General features: G+C 51.5%; 1 protein-coding gene across 1 annotated transcript in view; it reads right to left on the bottom strand.

Moving 5' to 3' along the window:
- Nucleotides 1-18,555, bottom strand: part of MICAL2 (microtubule associated monooxygenase, calponin and LIM domain containing 2) — a 217,942-nt gene that overhangs the window by 81,992 nt on the left and 117,395 nt on the right. The window contains exons 17-18 of the mRNA XM_061201468.1: nt 16,266-16,409; nt 1,095-1,281 (exon numbers count right to left, since the gene is read on the bottom strand). Of these exons, the coding sequence (XP_061057451.1) occupies nt 1,095-1,281; nt 16,266-16,409 (331 nt within the window). The remainder of the gene's footprint in view (nt 1-1,094; nt 1,282-16,265; nt 16,410-18,555) is intronic.

Here is an 18,555-nt window from a genome sequence, read left to right as displayed (position 1 = left end):
CTGCAGCAACAGGGGGGGCTCCTGGATGGGGCTGAAACCCTCAGATAATCCCCCAGGCCAAGTCCCTTCCCAAGGCAAGCTGCCAGGCTGCAAAATGGACCGCCCAGAATAGCAACTCCGTTTCTAGTTCCTCTTGCTTCTGGGACCCCTGGGGGTGGGAAAGGAGCAGAACAGGCTGTGGCAGTGTTGGAGAGAAAAACCCAGTGAGGCACACACTGGGCCACTGGCCACTGGCCGGGACTACTGGGTGCCTTCCAGAAAAGCCTTCTCTGCTCACTGTTACAATAGTGACAATAGTGATGGGAATAATGATAACAGTGGAAAAATCTTGTGTAGGACTCAATATACCAGACACTATCCTAAACCCTTCCCAGGAATTAACCCAGCAACCCTCATAATGACCTTATGAGCTAAGTAGTATCATCCTCATTTTATAAATGAGGAAACTGAGGGACCAAGAGGTTAGGTAACAGGCCCAAGGTTATATGGCTAGAAGTGGCATAGTCTGGATTTGAACCCAGGCAGTTAGTTTGAGGGTATGGAATCACAAGCACTGTCATTATATGACTGTGCAACCATCAAGTGCTGGAAATTAGAAAATAATCACTCATTCCAATGAGTGCAATTCTTTCATTGATGACTCCGGTAGGCCACTTATCAGAGGGCATGTTACGGTTACTGTCATTTTTACAATGCATACTTTATACATAATAACACGAATATGCCATCATTTACTGAACCTCTATTACATGTCAGGTGTGGTGTCGAGCATGTGACATAGGTTATCAGGTTTGATTTTCTCAGCCACACAGGGGCAATTGAAAGTGGTGAGACTGAGTAAGAAAACATCCATAAGGCACTCGTCGCCTGGTAGGTGCCCCCCACGCTGATGCACCCCTGGTGCTGACAGCTCCCCTTCCCTCAGGACCCCTGCTCACCACAGGCAGCCTCTCTCTTTAGCAGGGGATCCCTGCTCCCTGAGGAGCTTTCCTGATGACACCAAAACTCCCTGGGAAGTGCTGGCTGTCACAGAGCCCCCAAAGGGACAGAAGCCCAGGCCAGAGAAGAGTGCTGCCCCGGCCCCCGGGGGTTACCTTCGTCACTGTCGAAGGCATAGGCGGCCAGGCGCAAGGTAGTGGCACAGACGCTGCAGCGGAAACACTCCCGGTGAAAGAAGTGGCCCTCCGCACTCAGCCTCTCCATCACGTACACGCGCTTCTTGCAGAAATAACAGGTGTCACTGCCACCCAGGTTCAGGGGAAACGCCTTCCGTATGGACTCCTGGGGGACACAGGGCATCGGGAGAGAAGAGCAGTGTGTTAGGGCATACACCGCATCTTCAAATGTGAGGCTGGCCTTGTAGAGATGCCGGCCTGCATCGTGGGGCCTCACAGGCTATGTGTTGCTTTTGTCACTGCAGGCACTGCAGGCACTTCAGCAAAGAATGAGGGGGGTAGGATACGCAGACCCCAGCCCTGCAGGGGCAGCTGTTAACTGTACTCCCAGGCAGCCCGGCCATTCTGGTTTCAGGGTGAGAGCGACATCTCCTTGTCTGATGGAGCGGGCGTCCCTCACAAACATGCTGCCCAGGGATGCTGTCTCCAGGAATCTGACCCAGGAGTTAAGTACTGCCTGCGTCTAGAGTGAGGTCACTGAAAGAATGTTTTACACATCCTTGTCCCCCTGCAGTGACATAGGTCAGGCAGGGAAAGCTCATGGTAATAAAACTGTTCAAGAGAACTGCAGAGAAGGGGCAGCCCTTTTCTGTGTGTTGAAGTTGGCTGCCAGTCAACTTTCTAAATGCAAGGGGGGAGAGGAGAGGGCAAGGGCCCAGGGCAGAAGGGGCACACCTGGGTGATTCCAGGGGAATGTACCAAAAGGAAACCAAAAGAGCTGTCAACTCAAATTGCTGGTCATGACAATGAGCAGAGTCATTGGAGAAGGGGAGAATTCAGAGGAAAGGGGTGTTTTCTCCATTACTTAATTCTCAATCCAATCCAGATTGGATGCTAAACATTGGCAGTAAGTGTTGTCCACCTCTGCGGATGGCCCCTCCTGGCCTTTGCACTGAGTTCTCCAGAGCCCCAGCCAGCAGGGAAGATGCTCTGCTTTGTGAAATGACCCACAAGGGGGCTGAGTGAGGTTTGTCTACAAGGAAGAACAGCCTCCCGCTAACCTCTGCTCTGATCCAGCCCGGTCTCAGCCCCTCTCGCCCCATGAGAAGAGGGGCCAGGCAATCCTCTCTGCGTCCCGTGCACCCTCCCTGGGAGGCCAGAGCCAGTGTCTGTGGGTGAAGGCTGTGGGGTGTACATCCTTACCAGGTCTGGAGAGATGGCCTGAGTCTTAGGTCTGTGATCATTCATGTACAGATTGACCAGAACTTCAGCTGCAGCCCCTATTCCGCTGGACACTTTCCCTACTGTCAGCTACCCAAGAACAGAGATAGAGTAGACAGAGACAAAGGTAGAGGCCAGTTAGCACCAAGAAGGAAGACACGAACAAGCTGGAGGTGGGAGAGGGCTCCACACCCACATGCAAACGGCACCCAACGTCCCGGGAGAGGCCTAACCAGCCCAGAGTGGGCAGTGGGCACTCTGCAGATGGAGAAAAGAGAGAAATGGAGGCCTGCAGGGTACATGGTCTTCAGGAGTTTGAGCTGCTTGGTTCACAGATAGGGGGAATAAATACCAGAGGAAGGGATCTGTCCAAGCCCACTTAGAAATAAATGCAAGAAGAGCCAGGACTCTGCTAAGGTCTCCTGAGCCCAAGCCCGGGAGGCCTTCACACTAAGAAAACAAGCCAGCTGCATTGCGGCCGCCCTCCCCAAGACCCCTCCTCTCTGGAGGGCCGAGAGCTACTGTTTAGTGAGAACTGCCCCCGACCCTCCACTCCCAGACCTGCTCCACCACTAACCAGTTCTGAGATGGGGCGCAAAGTCCTCAGCTTCTGAGCTCAGTGTCCTCATTTAGTGAAATGGGGATAAACGGTGCCTGCCTCACGGAGCTGTGGCAGGAACTGAGTGAGAGAGCGTGTGTGTGAGTGCCTGGCACTTGGCGGGGCTGGACCAGGATGAACTTGACTCCTCCCTCTCTTCTCCCTCTGAATTCGGCAGCCTCATCCTGCCTTGCAGCTCCCGTGTCCCCTAGGGAGCTACGGCTATGTCTAACCTGAGTCCTGTCAGGTCAGGACGCAGACCACCTTGCCAACAAAAACAGAGACCGGAATGGGAGTGAATGTTGGTCCCTACTGGGCAGGTACAGGGAGAAAGATGGGGAGCTCCAGGCGGCAGTGCCCAGGGCCCCAGAGATGGTGCTGGGCAAGTCAGCTCCACGCTGGCTCCGGGGATCACAGCCTGACAGGTTGTGGGTGTCTGTGCTCCCAAGGGCATGATGGTCCATGCCTACCCATGAATGCGTGGAACCCCACCGGCATGTCATGGAGCTGGGGAAGGGGTGGGAGCTGACAGCCCAAGCAGACATAGCACAATCACACATATACCCCTGGGCAAACTCCGACTTGCTCCCTCTTTCCATACCAGCTCTGAAAGGCCAGCCTGGGAATACTGCAGTCTCCCCTGCAGGGAGGCAAAAATGCACAATATGAGATTATATCTATAAACACTGTTCCTGATCCCAAGACCCTGGAGGGAGGGAGGCTCCAGACGCTCCCCCAGCCTCTGAATCCAGCTTCTGGGAGGTGTGGCCACGGAGAGCAACAATTTAGGCTGAAGGCCCTTGGACACAGGTTGATAGCCATCTTGATGGCGAGTAACAGTGACTCGTGCGGGGGCGAAGGAAGGCCCTCAGTCTAAACCCAAGACCTCTCCTGGAAGGCCACGTCGAATCTGCTGTGAAAGCCTCAAGTATCAAGCAGGAAGTTCAAGGGACAGCAAAGCAAATGGCAGCCGGCGCCCACAGCTCCCGACTCCTGGGAGCAGGGCCCACCCCCAGAACCTGAGGCTAACTCATTGGGTGCCTGCAAAAGCACAGGCACTAAAAGAGGATGAAGACAGAAGGGATGCCAAGCAGGCTGGGGAGAAAAACAAGACCCAGGAGACGCCTGCCCCCTTTCTCATTGAGGAAGTCCCAACACCAGCAGCTACTCTGGATCAGTCGCGCCAGACCACATGCAGGGCTCTGGGGGACTATGGAAAACGTGGCCGGGGGCCTGCTGGGGTGTCTGATCCCAGGACTCAGACAGACAGGACCTCCTCAGACCTGACAAAGCTCGCTCCTTCTCAGTGGCAGCAGCTGCCAGGCCAGTTACCACCCCCCCCAACACTGGCCCCACCTGGGAGAGATTAGGATTCTGCTTCCAAGGATACATTCTGCCATTTTCAGGATTTCACAAATACCAAGAAACTTGGCTCCTGCTTCTAAGAGAGGTTCAGGTGCACTGGCTCAGGACAATATGCCATTATTTGCCTGATGTTCCATCCCCTGCTGGGGCCCCCGACACAGGCCCCTCGGATAGGAGCTATAGAATACCAAGTCCTTCCTGGGTTTACAGCAAAATAAAGAGCGCAGGTCAGATTTACCTCCCTGCCCACACTCCCCTTGTGTGGCTGTCTCCCCTGACCCAGTGTGTGAACTGGCTCCGAGGTGCTCTCCCAGGAAGGCACCATGTGATGTCACATACCCACACGCAATTATTGCCTCCTCTGAGCGAGCAGAGATTAAGACTGTACTTTCTGGGGCTTTAAATACAAGTCCCTAATGAGACCTTAGTAACCACTTAGCTAATAAGCACTTTGTGCCGCTGAGCTTCTGTGTAATCCTGACTTTGGGAGCAGGTACAGAAGAAGCAAGCAGAGGGCCCTGAGGTTGCTGGGGGTGCAGTCTCGGGCCGGCTCGGTTGTTCTATCAGCACAGGGCCTGGCCAGGGGATCCAAGCCTGGTCCTTCCTCTCATTATGGGCCCTTATTCACATAAGGCTCCTTTCTCCCAGTTGCATCCACATTGCCACCTGTGACAGAGGCTTTCTTAGGAATAATGAAATGAAGGCACCCTTACGGAAAGTGGCACTGGTGCTCCCATATGCCTTCCCAACCGAATGGAAACCATGCCCAGGATCATCACCAAGACCAAGAGGTAGACCAGGACTTGTGAATGGTCACAAGGAGACCAGGTGATGAAGAGCGTGTCTCAAGGGGTGAGAGGGGGCCTTTGAAGCCCACCCCAAAGACTGGTGTGAAGGTGGACGTTGCCTTGGGGTCTTGGGTTATCTCCTCTTTCCTGACAGCAGGATGCCTCATTGGCTCCAAGACAGTGAGGGCATGACCAGATGGATTGCTAACTCAAACTATCGGTGGTGAATGACCAGGTTCTGCTTTTTCTTTTTAAATCTCGAATCCACCGTGGCCTCATACTTCTGGATTCAATGAAAATGAATTACTAGAAATACGATCACCCGCTTGGATGTGTGGCAATGTCAAATTGCTCTACAAGTGTCTAATGCTTACTCTCACTTGCTGTGCTCCTTGGGTCACAAACCAATTCCTGCCCGTGGACCACACCTCGGCATCCTGAGGAAGAAAGGAAACTCTGCTCATGTAGAAACCTCCAGAAAACTCATCCTGGTTTGATCTCAGAGTAAGAGCCAGAGGTTCTCAACAAGGAGATTACTGCACTGAAAGGCAAAAGCACGTATGCTCCTGGGGTGCTGGTCAAGAGGAGAGCTTACAATTTGGCTGGGAATCATTTGTCCAAATGCAAAGTTGGGCAATCTGATGATCTGGCCAGAAATATACTGGTCGCAGTCACTAGTGTTTTGAGAATTGGTAGTTTTGGAGGGCCATGGGACTGCTTTTGCAACCCTTTATGTATCTTTATTTATGTAATTTTTGAAGAACTGGTGTATTTTTCACTACCTCTTTCCCCTTTGAATTCTAGTTATTCTCAGCTAGTTAATTAGAACAAGCTGGAACGGTTGGAGACTTCAGGTGGGCCATCATCTAACATTACATTAGATTAACCTCACATACACCATTTCCTTTCTGTGAGCCTCAGCTTCCTCATAAAATGGGGAGACCACTGGCATCCTCACAGGGCTGTGAAAGAGTCATCAAAGAATCTGGGCTGCACCTCACACGGTGCTGGGCTCCCAAGAATCGCCTGGCAGATGGTTAACGAGTCCAAAGCACCACAATTGGTGCAGCTTCAAATTTCCATTTTCTGGAACTTCTTTTCTCCTCTCCTCGGTGGCCTTCACTCGGGGGGACTTGCAGTTGCTTGGGGTCCCTCCTCTGTGTGAGTAAGGATAACGTGGCCCACACAGATGAAGGCACTGGCTTCTCGCCCCCGAGTCAACTGAGATTCACACGTGGCGACATTAGCTGTCGTCGCGAGCACCATCGCCAAGCATGGTCCCCATCTGGATGTTGGAGCCTTTCTCACCCTGCTCCACGCTGGGAGATGGTCATCTCCCCTCCGGTTTGCACAGTCATGTCATGACTGTGTCTTTCTCATGGCTACGCTCCCAGCACAGGGCAGATGCTCCCCTGAATGAAGGAGGAAGCAGGTTCTTGGGCCTGCTTGTGTCCAAACAATGGTGACATCCCCCCCTGGGCCTGGAACTCAGCCAGGAATACCAGGTGTCTGGCCTGTGCTTCCTCACAGAACTGGGCCTCCTGTGGCCACCTGGCCTGCTGTGGGGATAAGGAAGCCCACACAGGTCAGGCAGGGCTGGGAGCAGAGCTTCCAGGGACTCGGGGCTGAGGGCTCGAGGGAAGGGGAATTTTCGACACGTAGGGTCAGAGGAAGTCGTCTCCTGGGCCCACTTGAGCAAATATATTCCTCACTGAGGAGTCCCTGGATGAGAAACATTAGAGGACAGGCTGGTGGGCCTGAGTCCTCAGCCATATATGCTCAGGGCAAGGATTGAAACTGCCTTATTTGAGGGGCTCTGGAAATGATACCCTCAGAGCTGAGATGCAGGCAAGTCTTTGGGGCTATGACCTCCCAGTGGACGGCCATGTCTGCACCTACGTCCCCTGGTGCCAGGCGCTGAGCTGTGTTGAAGCCTCACAGCCTTGCGAGGTGGGTCTGATAATCCCCCTTCGAGGCCAGGGCAGCTGAGGTTCAGGGAGGCTCTAACTCACCTGGGCCACAGCGCTCCTAAGTGGCTGGGATGGAAATGGAAGCCTGAAGGTGACTTCTTTGCCTTTAGAAAGAGAGGATTCAACATGCCTTTTAGGTAAGTGAGCTTTCTTCTAGAATTCTCCTCCACTGGGGAGAAAGCACATTTGCTGGATATTTGAGGCATTCGATATATGCTAGGTGTTTGCATTATTCCAGTCACCCTCAGGAGTAGCTGCTGCCACCTCCATTTTATAGGTTAGGATACTGAGGTGCTGAGAGGTCCACTAACTCATCCAAGGACACACAGAGAGTAATCAAGTAATCGGTGCTCTGAACCCAAGCGTGACTCCAAGCCTATACCCTTCTCACTATTGCACCCTGCTTCCCTGACACACCAGCATTCTGCCAATTAAAATCCCCCAGGCTGGGATGCACACAGGTTACCTCCAAAGCGCTGCCTAGCTCTATCCCCAGAACAGAGAGAACAATGAGTTTGGAGCAGCCTTGAGATCTACGCTTGTATCAGATGAAACACTGGCAGATTGCCCAGCCAAGACTCACCTAGCTTTTCTCTAATATGCAAATCTCTAGAGTAAACCCTGCAAATCCAGTTTTAAAACAAACACCCCCAGGGGTAGAGAAAGCTCCTTTTGCAATGCACATTGCTCTTCTGACCCAGGAGGACTTAACCACAGCACCCAGCCCCGTGAGGCCCTCCCTCTGGCTCAGCTGTGCAAACACTCGGCTGCCATCTTGATCTTGCAAGAGCTCACCAGCCTTGGTAAATGGCTAGCAGCCATGCTAAAGGCTGAATTGTCAGTGGTCTCCTGCCTTGAAGAAAGAAGTTAGCTAAGGGTTGATGGGAGCTGATAGAGCTACCGGAGGGCTGGTTTGATGGGATGATCAGACTGGGCATGATCCCATAGCCCACGGTCTTAAAAAATAAGACTCCAGTAAGAATTTGGGCCCTAAACGAGAGGGCCTCAAGATTCCCTGTGACTATTCAGGCCAAAACCCCAGCTGCATCACTCTGAAATGTAAGGCGACATGCCAATCTGAGAGGGTAGGCAAGTGTAGTCTGAATGAAGGCAGAGCCCTGGCTACATCTCCTGGAATTGGTAACCCAAGTCTGCATCCCTGTGAGTAGCAAGAGATCCTCATGACAAGTTTGACTAAGTCTGTTCCTCTGAGGAGGTGATTATCCCTGGATCCTCAGAATTAAGGTGTAGGGCTCCAGGGCAGGAAGAGAAGCACACTGCCTGCCAGGAGGTTGCTAAGAACTAAGCATCAGTTTCCAAGTGCATTCTCCTTCCTCTGGCTGCCCTGAATCAAGGCAAACTTGAGTCACTGGGCAATCAGAGCAGCCCATAATCTGCTGGGAAGAAGCATTAAGGCCCCAGGCTCTCTCCAGGGGAGAGGCTCTCAGAGCTCCACCAGGACTGAATAAAATTGTTTGTCACCAGGTTGTCACCTACTTTAAGGGGCAGCTAATTCTCTCCTCAGAGGAGGCCATCACTCTCTCAGATTCTGCATGTGCAAAGCCCAGTGTGGAATCAATGCTGGGGTGGGGTCCGGGAGAGGGAGGAAAGTTGCAGGTGGGGCAGGGGAGCAGTGCAGCTGGCAATATCCTTTCCAAAACTGCTTGAAGCTGGAAATTCACCACTCTGTGCTTAACTGCCTACAATGGCTTCACGGTGAGATCTGGAGGGGTCTGGGGGTGTCAGGTCCAAGCTGGGTCCTTTTTACAAATGGAGAAACAAAGGCACGGACAGAGTAAGTGTCCTAGGGTGGCCTTTTCTGACAGCTCCCCAATCATTCCCAGCCACACAGTGAAAAGCTCATCAGCCTGTAATTAGTAAGTCAGAAGCTATTAAGATAGCCCAATTACACCATCATCTGATGGCCAAGGCTGGCTTGGGAGATGGGATATAAAAAAAAAAAAAAAACAGGGAGCAATTGTTCTACCCCAACCTGGGAGAAACAAAGAACAAACCTGTAGAGGTGAGGACCAGAGGACCTGGGATTGGTCATCCCGAAGCCCACCCACCCCATTTGCAGCCCTCCTTGAGCCTGGGCTTGAGGCTCTACACACACATAACCTCTGGGCTGGTCCCTCTGACGAGGCCTCCATTCATACTTGGCTGCTGTGGCACAGAGGAGAGAACATGGGCTGGAGTCAGGAGCCCTGGGAACTAGTCTCCTCCCTGGACCTTTGTTTTCCTCTCTGAGGCTCTGCTTCTGCTCAATTCTCTTTCCCAGGAAGAGCCCTCCTGCTACCCCACTGGAAATTGCTACCCTTCCCCAGCATGCCAGGTCCCTGCTACCTGCTCTAATTTTTCCATGGGAAAAATTGCCTTCTGATACGTCATGTAATTTACCTATATATTATATTATTGCTGATTATTTACCTCCCTCTATTAGAATGCAAGCCTCATCAGGGCAGGAAGGTAACTACTGATCATTGATGTGTATCCCAAGAGTGAAGTGCCTGACACCAGCTGTCATTCAATAAATATTTGTTGGATGAATGAATGCTCCCTCAATGGCTTAATGAGTGACATTGGTTTAAAGCTGCTTGAAGAGCCCAGTGGAGAAGCAGCCAAGGGCTGCAGTGGAGTGTGATGATGATGTGACAGGATAGTCTCACGATGAGAAGCGTCTCTGCCAGGCCCCGGCAGCCCCACGTGGACCTGGGCAGGCTGCCTCTTGCCATCACCTAGAGAACTAATACCTATTGGAAACCAAGTCAGGGGACTTGGGACGTGTGGTGGCTTCTCTTGTCCCATCTCTGCTCTCAACTCTAGAGGGCAGTAACCAAGTCAGGACTTCCTAAGGACAAAAGAAAAGCAGAGGCGAGAGAGGGCATGCCCGGGGCTAGCCGGAAAGGGGCTGGGCCAGAGGGAAGCAAGGTGTGGGCTCGGCTGCCCAGCCAGGAGCACCAGCCACTGCCTGCCTGTGCCCAGGTGCCCTTGCCCCTCCCATCATCCTGTCAAGGGTGCCAGTGACCTTTTTCCACAGCAGGAAGTACCTCCTAGGGAAGGCTCTTCTCCCAAGCTGGACACAAAGGCTACTCTGAAGCCTTGGTGATGGTGATGACAAATATGCCAGTCTTCACCCACAGAGCTCACTATCACGTGAGCCAAGAATCACTCTCTTGTTGATGAGAAAATGGAGGCCCAGACAAGTCTCCTGAGGTCAATGTTTAAGGTCAAACGGCTAAGCAAAGCTGACCTGGAACAAGATGCCAGGCATGTCAGCCGTGGCTGTGTTCAGTAGAGTTGAAGACGGGAAGTGTTTGTGCTTCCCCACATCACCTCCTGCTGCCCTTCCAGGGATACTTCTCATCCACACTGGGGACCTTGGAGCGGGTGGGGATCCTAATATTCCTTGCTCCTTTCTTGGAGACCCTGCCTGCACTCCTCTCCCCACAGCAGTGGAGGTCAGTGGGGGTGGGACTCCCAGGAGGCAGCTCCTGACTTCTCCCTAATGCACCAGCAGGTGGCTGGTTTGTGCTTCGGTCTAACGGGGTGGAAACGAACGAGCAGTAACTCGGACAGGGGCACACTCAGCACCGCACGTGGAGACGGGCCCAGGTGGGAACAGACAGAACAGGGGTGTTCAGGGGAACACAGTCTTCCAGAAAGAGGCTCCAACCTACTCCCATGAGCAACAGCTAACCAAGCGGGCTTCATGTCCATTTTTAGGCTCATCCATTCCAGGGGCTAAGCTTCTCTGGAGGCTGCCCGCCTCCCATGCCAGCCTGGTAGTGTTCTTGGCATATTAGGTAACAGCAAGACAAGTAAAAAAACATGAAAAGTGCTCCAGAACCCAAACTTAATCATTGCTCACGGACGCATTTCATTATCTACTCAACCAACGTTAGCTCCCCACCAACTCTCCACCCTCTACACTGCTACCTGCGTTATCCTTCTAGAACTCAGGGCAGATCCTTCCGTGCCTCTTTACAAGAGGGCAGAATGAATTCCTTTAACGCAAAAAGAGCAGGCTGACTCTCACCCTCATTCTCTGCACTCCCATAAATACCTTTATCTGAAAATCAAGTTGCACCAGAAATGTCTTTTGATTCATGCAAGTCCTATCTGCCTTCCTTACCACATGCCAGATCCTTTCTAAAATGCCCTTCCCCTACACTTCTTTCTAGCAAAATCCCTCCATATAATCTTTAACACTTGGCTCCCATATTACCTCTGCTGTGAAGCCTTCCCAGGCTTCTCCTTTCTGGGTTCCTAGAATCTTGCCTCTTAAACCTCTCATAGAATTAATGAATAGTACTGTCTGAGGTTCACCACGTGAGACCGCCATTTTGTTAGGCCAAAACCAGCCAAATTTGGCAATATCATGTGGTAAAATGTGACACATTTCTATGCTGAGGTGCTGTTTGCCATCTACACCGTATAAGAGAACTGTACCTCCCTCCCCTTTGTTTTCTCAGCATCTGGCACGGTGGTTGGCATATGGTGGGTGCCCAGCGAGGACGTGTTGAACAAGCAAGCACCATTTGATAAGGTTTTGTGTGCTGCCTCTTCTGCTTTGTTTCTTGCTCCAGCACAAAACCAAAACCAAACCCAGGACCGCTGTAAAGTATCTTACAAATTTTCCTCCCGGCCAAGCCAAGATTCAGATGGTTATCTGTGTAGGTGGTGCAGAGCAGGAGAATATCTCAGAACATGCAGGGAGTCGGGGAAGCTAATTGTTCAGGACAACTACCTTTCTGGCTGGAGAAACAGAGTCAACAGTCGATGGAGAGGAAGTAGCAGCTGAATCAGGAGATGGAAGGCAGGAGGGAGAAGACGGAGGATGAGTGTGAGACAGGCTTTTAGAGAGTAGTTTATTCTGCACAGAACAGAAACAGAGGAAACTATGATTATCCCCAGGGAAACGCACAGTGATGCTCGCCTCGACGATGCAGCCCCCAAGCCCACACATCCAAGGAGGGGAAAGGACATCCAGGCCCACGTCTTGGGACAAAAAGGTAGCCTGTGTCTTTGGAGCCCAGCAGGACCATCTGACTGCTGGTTACACTTCATTCTGCTAAAACTTTTCTGGCTCCTTCGTCACATCAAAATAGCTGGAGCAGAGCCATCCTGCTCCTGCCTACGTCTGCTGCCGACACCAGCACTAACTCCTGAAGGCCTCACTCTGGAGCTTGGTATGAAGTAGTAGTTGCAAGCTTAGGAAAGGACAAGCCCAGGCTACTCTGGGGTAGATGCTCCAGCAGGGACCTCTGCAGCCACATGGAACCCTAAAAATGCACTAAAGGCAAAGTATCCTTCCCATGTCTATGACTCTGCCAAGTAGCAGAGGACACAGGTCTGGAGGAGGTTGGGTGAAAGCAGCAGAGGCGGTATGTTCTAGAGACCAGGCTTGCTGCAGGCAAGGGAGCACCTTACATGTACAAGCGCCACGGGGCCTCATCCTCAACTCTGTCATCTCCTTGTGAGCACACCCTCTTCTCAGCACGTTTCTAAATTAGTGCCTGGCCGGGGGCGGGGGCTGTGCTTTCTATCCTGAGGCAAGGCCATTCTTCTGGCTTTCACAAAAGCAGAGCGCAGGTTACAGCACGTGGCTGACCTCGACATTCACGGTCTCCCTGATCATGGCCATGGGGGCATCTCTCCATCCTGTCCCCAGACTTCATGAGCAACTGGTTTGCTTTCACCTTAAAGGCACTGTGATGTGATTCCTGCAACTGACCAGCTTTCCCTCTTTGTGTTGACCCCTAGGAAGCTCAGCCTACTCAGAAGCTGTCTAAGATCTGACAGCACACATGTTTCTGTTCAGTAATGTTTTCCTATGACCTGAGCCCGCTTTTCTGCCTTGGTTTTCCCTTTGTCATGATTTGTCTAATTATTTTGAATCTTCTCATTTGGAGCTTTTTTAGACGCCAGTCCAAATCCTTTGGTGACTTAAAAAGTGAATAGCTTTTCAGGCTATAGAGGGAGGAGGAAGGAAGAAATGAATCTCCAGAGACTGATTCAAGTAACCTCCCTGGATGTCCAACACCTGGGTTCCTGGGGGCTCTGAAAGCCCCGCATTTACCTGCGGGAAATCCCCGTGTCCAAACATAGAGGCAAGGTGAGCCGCCTTCTCCTTAATGTTCTTTTTGTGAAATTCCCTGTTGGCCAAATTCTCAGCCCTTTTCTGCAGCCAAGGTGAGAAAGGAGAGAGAAAAGAGAGATAGAGACAGACACTGTGAGGGGAGAGGCGGGGAGGCAGCCAGGTGGGCTTGCGGCCCTCAGCACACGCGGCAGGACGGGAGATGGGGAGCAGTAGTCGGAGACGGCACCCGCCCTGGACAGGAGGAGGGAGGGGAGGAAAGGAAGGCAGCCTAGACACAGGCAGGGCAGAGACAGGGCAAAGAGCAAGGCTTTCACCTGGAGAACCTTTTCTTCCACTTGCTGCAGCCGCCGCAGCACCCCGGAGAGGGCCAGCGCTCCCTGGCAGGTGGCAGGCAGGCCGGCGGGATTTTCTGGCCCGCCCAGCTGCAGGTCAGACTTGGCTCGGGCTCTCCAGGGCCTGCTCGGGCACTCGCCGCCAGCAGACACTTGCTTTAGCTCTCGGAGCACATGCCCCGTCACAACCACCAAGGGGAACTGGGGGAGAAGGAAAATCAAGCTTCCTTCCCAACTGTGGCCCTCCCATGGATGCCCCGCCACCGTGAGGAATCCCCATGAGGACCAGGGACAAGGGCACGCCGGATGCCACCTTGTGTCAGATTCCAAACTAACGTTGGGTGTTGACTTTCCACCACCTGCATCAGAATCACCTGACATCCTCCTTAACAATACCGTCTTGTTATTAACAACACTCCAGACCCACTGAATCAGAGCCAGTACCACCCTGGTTCCCAAAGTCTGGGCCCAACCCCCAGATATTCAGGTTTAATTGGTCAGGGGGTGGGTACCAGAGATTGATATTTTTAATAAAGCTCTCTAGATGATTCTACACACACAAGACACAGAATCACTGCAATATGTCCACACTGACCTCCTTTGACCTCCACTCCCCGAGAAGCAACACAAAATTCCTAATGCTGACCAGGCACTTTTGAGTGCTGTGGTCAATAATAGTGATTCTGTTCAAATTCCAAACCCAGAGATATTAGCTGGAAAAAGCCTCAGCCCATGGCTCCTGGCTGCCTCCCTGCCCACTGGGTAGGTCCTCATCTGCTCAGACACCAGGGGAGGTCTAACCATATCCCAGTCTTACCCCTTCAATGGCGTGCGGCCAGCTGGCCACCTGAGCCCATTCCACCATCACTGTCACTTCTCCATTGATTTAGAAATCAGCCTACTCAAGAGGTGTGCAAATAAGCTAAGTGTCCCAGGGGCATCACACAAAATACCCTGTGTGGTGTGGTCTGTTTTTCCCCAAGCAAATAAAGCACCAAGAGCATGGTAGTTGGTCAGTCGATACCCCTGACTGGCATGTATTTTAAGATGCTGCATACTTGGTTATTCCTACCTATAAGGGTGGTAACCTCAAGTTGTGTTTGCCTTCCCAGAGAATCTACAATCAGCCCTATGTGGGGTGCAGAGACAGCCACGGACCCCACCCCTCTGGATCAAAGTTCCCTCTGGTTTCACCAAGATAGCATCCACTGGAAAGAGCCCTACCTGCCTTTTCAGAGTTGGTGATGGGCTGGGTGTGGGCTCCTCTGGCTTGGGACGGCGAGAGTTAACAGGAGGGTCAGAGGAAGAGCGCAGTATGGGCTTACCTATCCCTGAGACACGGTGCTCCTGGGAGGAGGAAGGTGAGTCCGAAAAAGCAGCCGCAGGAAATAGGAAGGAAAAGGCGAGTCAGACAGACACTTGGAGGGAGGAGAGGAGGAGAGTCAGGGAGAGAGAGTTTGCAGATGCTGAGCGAGCCCTGGGCTGAGCTCTGACAAGCTGGGCCCAGCTGGGAAACTTGAACCCCGGCCCTCTGTCCGTGTGAACAGCAAGTTCCATGGTCCCCTTCTCTTGAACAATGTGTGAATCCCCAGGAGGCTGTGCTTTTGGCTCAGACCCGGGGCACTGGGCAGGCACATACCAGGCCAGGGTGGCGAGTCCCAAAGTCCTTCCTGCCCACTAGATGAAAGGGATGCTACAGTCCTTCTGAAGGAAGAGAGCCCTCATCAATACCTGGGGGCTGCAAGGGGCCAAGCCTCCAGGAGGGACAGTTGAGAAAACAATTCAGACAGTTGCAAGTCTTAGGAACATGGGCCCCTTACAATAAAACCTGGCTTCCTGGGGAAGGTCGGTTTGTCCAGGAGGGGCATGGTCTACATCAAGACTAGGAAGATGTCTATAACTGCCTCTAAACAGAATTAACCAATTGTTTGTCTTTCTCCTGAGAGGAGCCTAATTCTGTCATGTGACAGATGTTCTCCAAAGAAAAACGGAACCCCTTGTCCCAAGCTTTTGTAATGTGACAGTGGTGCCCCAGAGGAATTCGAGGGAGCAAATGGAACCATCCAAGTGCAGACTCCAAGTCAGAGGCCAAGAGAAGTCAGCCGGGTCTGCAGCCTGACCCACAGCATCCCACCTCCTTCAGCCTCACATGGACCCTGGTCAGACACAACAGCTCTGCCAGCCTGACCCAAGGGAACAAGGAGAGGGGGGCACCAGGGGACACTCTCGAGGTTGGTCCCCATTCCTATGGGCCCCCATGGAGCTAAGACCCTGGTTTGGACGGGTGTTCTCACCATGGACTGGGCAATCAGCATCTCTAAAGCTCCACCATCTCAAAGATGGCTGCAAAACAAGTCATGGTTGCAAAGCAAAACAAAATCAGGGAAAGGATTTCTTCCCCAGTGCAGAATAGGCATCAGCAAACTACGGTCCTCGGGCCAAATCCGGCCCGCTGCCTGTTTTTGTAAATAATGTTTTATTGGCACACGGCCACGTGCATTTGTTTACAGATTGTCCATGGCTGCTTTCATGCTACAATGGCAGAATTGAGTCATTGCAAGAGAGACTGGATGGTCCCCAAAGTTTAAAATATTTGCTATCCAGCCCCTTTTAGAAAAGTCTGACTCCAGATCTAGAAGAAGCTTGAGACTCCTTTTGAGCCAGGTCTGGCTGGCACACCTGAAATCCAGTGCTGGCCTGACATTTCTGCTGGCTTCTCAGAGGGTTCTGGTCACCAGGAAGGCAGGGTCAGTGAACATTTGACAGGACTCACCTGCCTCAGGAGTGAGGGGTTCCGAGAGTTCTCCTCGAACTTGGCCAGCAGCTGACTTGCCATGGACTTGACTTTGTTCTGATTTCCACCTTCTTTACAGCCCTCTTGATTGGAGCCCAAGCTCTGGCTAGGAAAGGCTGAAGGCTGCAAAGGCCAAATCAATGCATTGGTTGTTGGTTCTGGAACCCAGATATCAAGGAGGGGGCCTGGGGGCTCACGACAAGGACAGTTCCTGAAGAAGGACGCCCTCTGTGGTCTGAGGAAATGAGGCAAAAGCAGGAGGCAATGCCCACTCTGGAGACAATGGTCACAAGTGGGACGAGTCTTGTCAAAGACGGGCACAGCTAGGCTTGGGAGCCAGGCACTTAGTGTTTGAATTCTGACTCTTTCACCTCCCAGCCCAGGGACCTTGGCAATTTACTTAACTTCTCTGAAGTTTCCTAATCTGTAAAATGCGAGCAGTAACCCACCTTCATGTGACTGTTGAAAAAGTCAAATATAATAATGAAATGATAAGCAGAATAGTTTTCAAAACATATCATGTGCCTGACAAAGGGTGAAGAATTGGGGGGTGAAGGAAGCAAGACAGGGTGTCAGTGAGGCAAGGCACAGGCTCTGGGCTTCCCTTCCCTCCTCTGCGCCCCACTCCCAATGGCAACGAGTCCTGCTCTGTTGTTGCTATCTTTAAAAAAAAAAAAAACATTTAATTTTGAAATAATTTTAGACTGACAGAAAACTTACAAAGACAGCACAGATAGTTCCTGCGTACCGTAGACCCAGCTGCACCTAACGTTAACATCTGGAATAATTATGGCACTGTTATCAAAACTAAGAAATTAACACCGGCACAATACCATTAACAGAACTATAGACTTGCTTCAGATCGGGCCAGATGTAATGGAGGTGAAGGGCCCTTCTCATTGCTTTGTTTCGGGACACGTGATAATCAACACGACTTGTGACTGTTTAGATGTTGACCGTGACCAGTTGGTTATGCTGTTTTATGAAATGGAATTCTATGTAAGATTTTCTTAGCTCATCTGCTAAAATAAAACTTTAAAAATGATGGGTGTCCAGTGAATGTCTGTTCCCCGGTACCACAGATCTGCTCCCATCAACCTCAGAAATACAAATGGCATTGTCACGTCAAGAGGGTAGTCAGTTTTCCTGAGGAGACAATGAATTTCCCTCCCAGGAACAGATGTTTTCAAAACAAAGATGTGTTCACTTAGAAGAAATTCATGGGAAGAGGCAAGCTATAGTCAATTGTTTTTTGGGTTTTTTTTAAGATTCCCTAAGAGTAGCAGCCCCATGGGAAACCTTGTATGCACAGCCACTCTGAAGAGTTGGACACACACAAGCCAAAGAGTCACTCCCTACTTCAGATTGGGAACTGTAACTGCATAGCAATCCAGGCTTGAGTGTGAAGAGGGCAAGTTTACTAGGCTGGTCACTGTTTGTACAGGCCAAAGTAGGCCAGGACAGTGGGTCGTGCAGACCAGCCCTTTGCAGACATTCATGTGCACATGAATCACTGGGGGTCTCCTTCAAAACCAGATTTGGATTCAAGAGGTCTGGGGTGGGCCCTGAGAGTCTGCATTTCTAACCAGCTGCCAGGTGATACTGGTGCCCTTGTTCTTGGCCCACACTTTGAGTAGCAAGAATTTAGAGAGAATCATTGCTTGGTTAAATCTGACTTAAGCAAAACAGCTGGCCCAGAAAACTAGAGCCATTTCAGAAGGGGCAGGTGCAACCAGATTTCTTCCCACACTCTACATCTTGTGCTGCCAACAACAGAAACAGCACAGACACCCCCTCAAATAAGCCACAGATGAAAGGCAGGAGAAGACTTCCCCCCGGGGATAAAATGTATCCAAGGGAAGCTTCTTGGGAGGAGGCGGGAGCGAATCACAGGCACTTAAGGCAGAGCCAACACCCGTAACTGGGGAATGGGATGCTTCTCCAGCCCAGTTCATCAGCCACGGCTTCATCCTCTCAACTGTCTCCCTGTTCACTGGCTTCTTGCTCATGCCAGAGCCAAGAGCAGCAGTTCTTCAACCATATAAGATAAAAGAAGTTTTTTTCTAAGTCCTATAAATGAAGTATGAATGTATCCTACAAATTATCCCCCTTGCTTCTATGTCATCATTTTGGTATCAGCCAGTAGGCTAGCTAAAGCTGATATCCTACAGTTCACAGACAGTATCTAAGCTTGCTTTTGTGGAATTAGAATGGTTTTTTGGAATGAGCTATATATCTCAGGTCTCTTTACAGAGCTGCCTGGGGAAGC

This window comes from Eubalaena glacialis, chromosome 10 (genome assembly GCF_028564815.1).
Source record: "Eubalaena glacialis isolate mEubGla1 chromosome 10, mEubGla1.1.hap2.+ XY, whole genome shotgun sequence".
Classification (NCBI taxonomy): Eukaryota; Metazoa; Chordata; class Mammalia; order Artiodactyla; family Balaenidae; genus Eubalaena; species Eubalaena glacialis.
The sequence above is the reverse complement of the archived record's forward strand: the minus strand, read 5'-3'. Positions and strand labels throughout refer to the sequence as shown.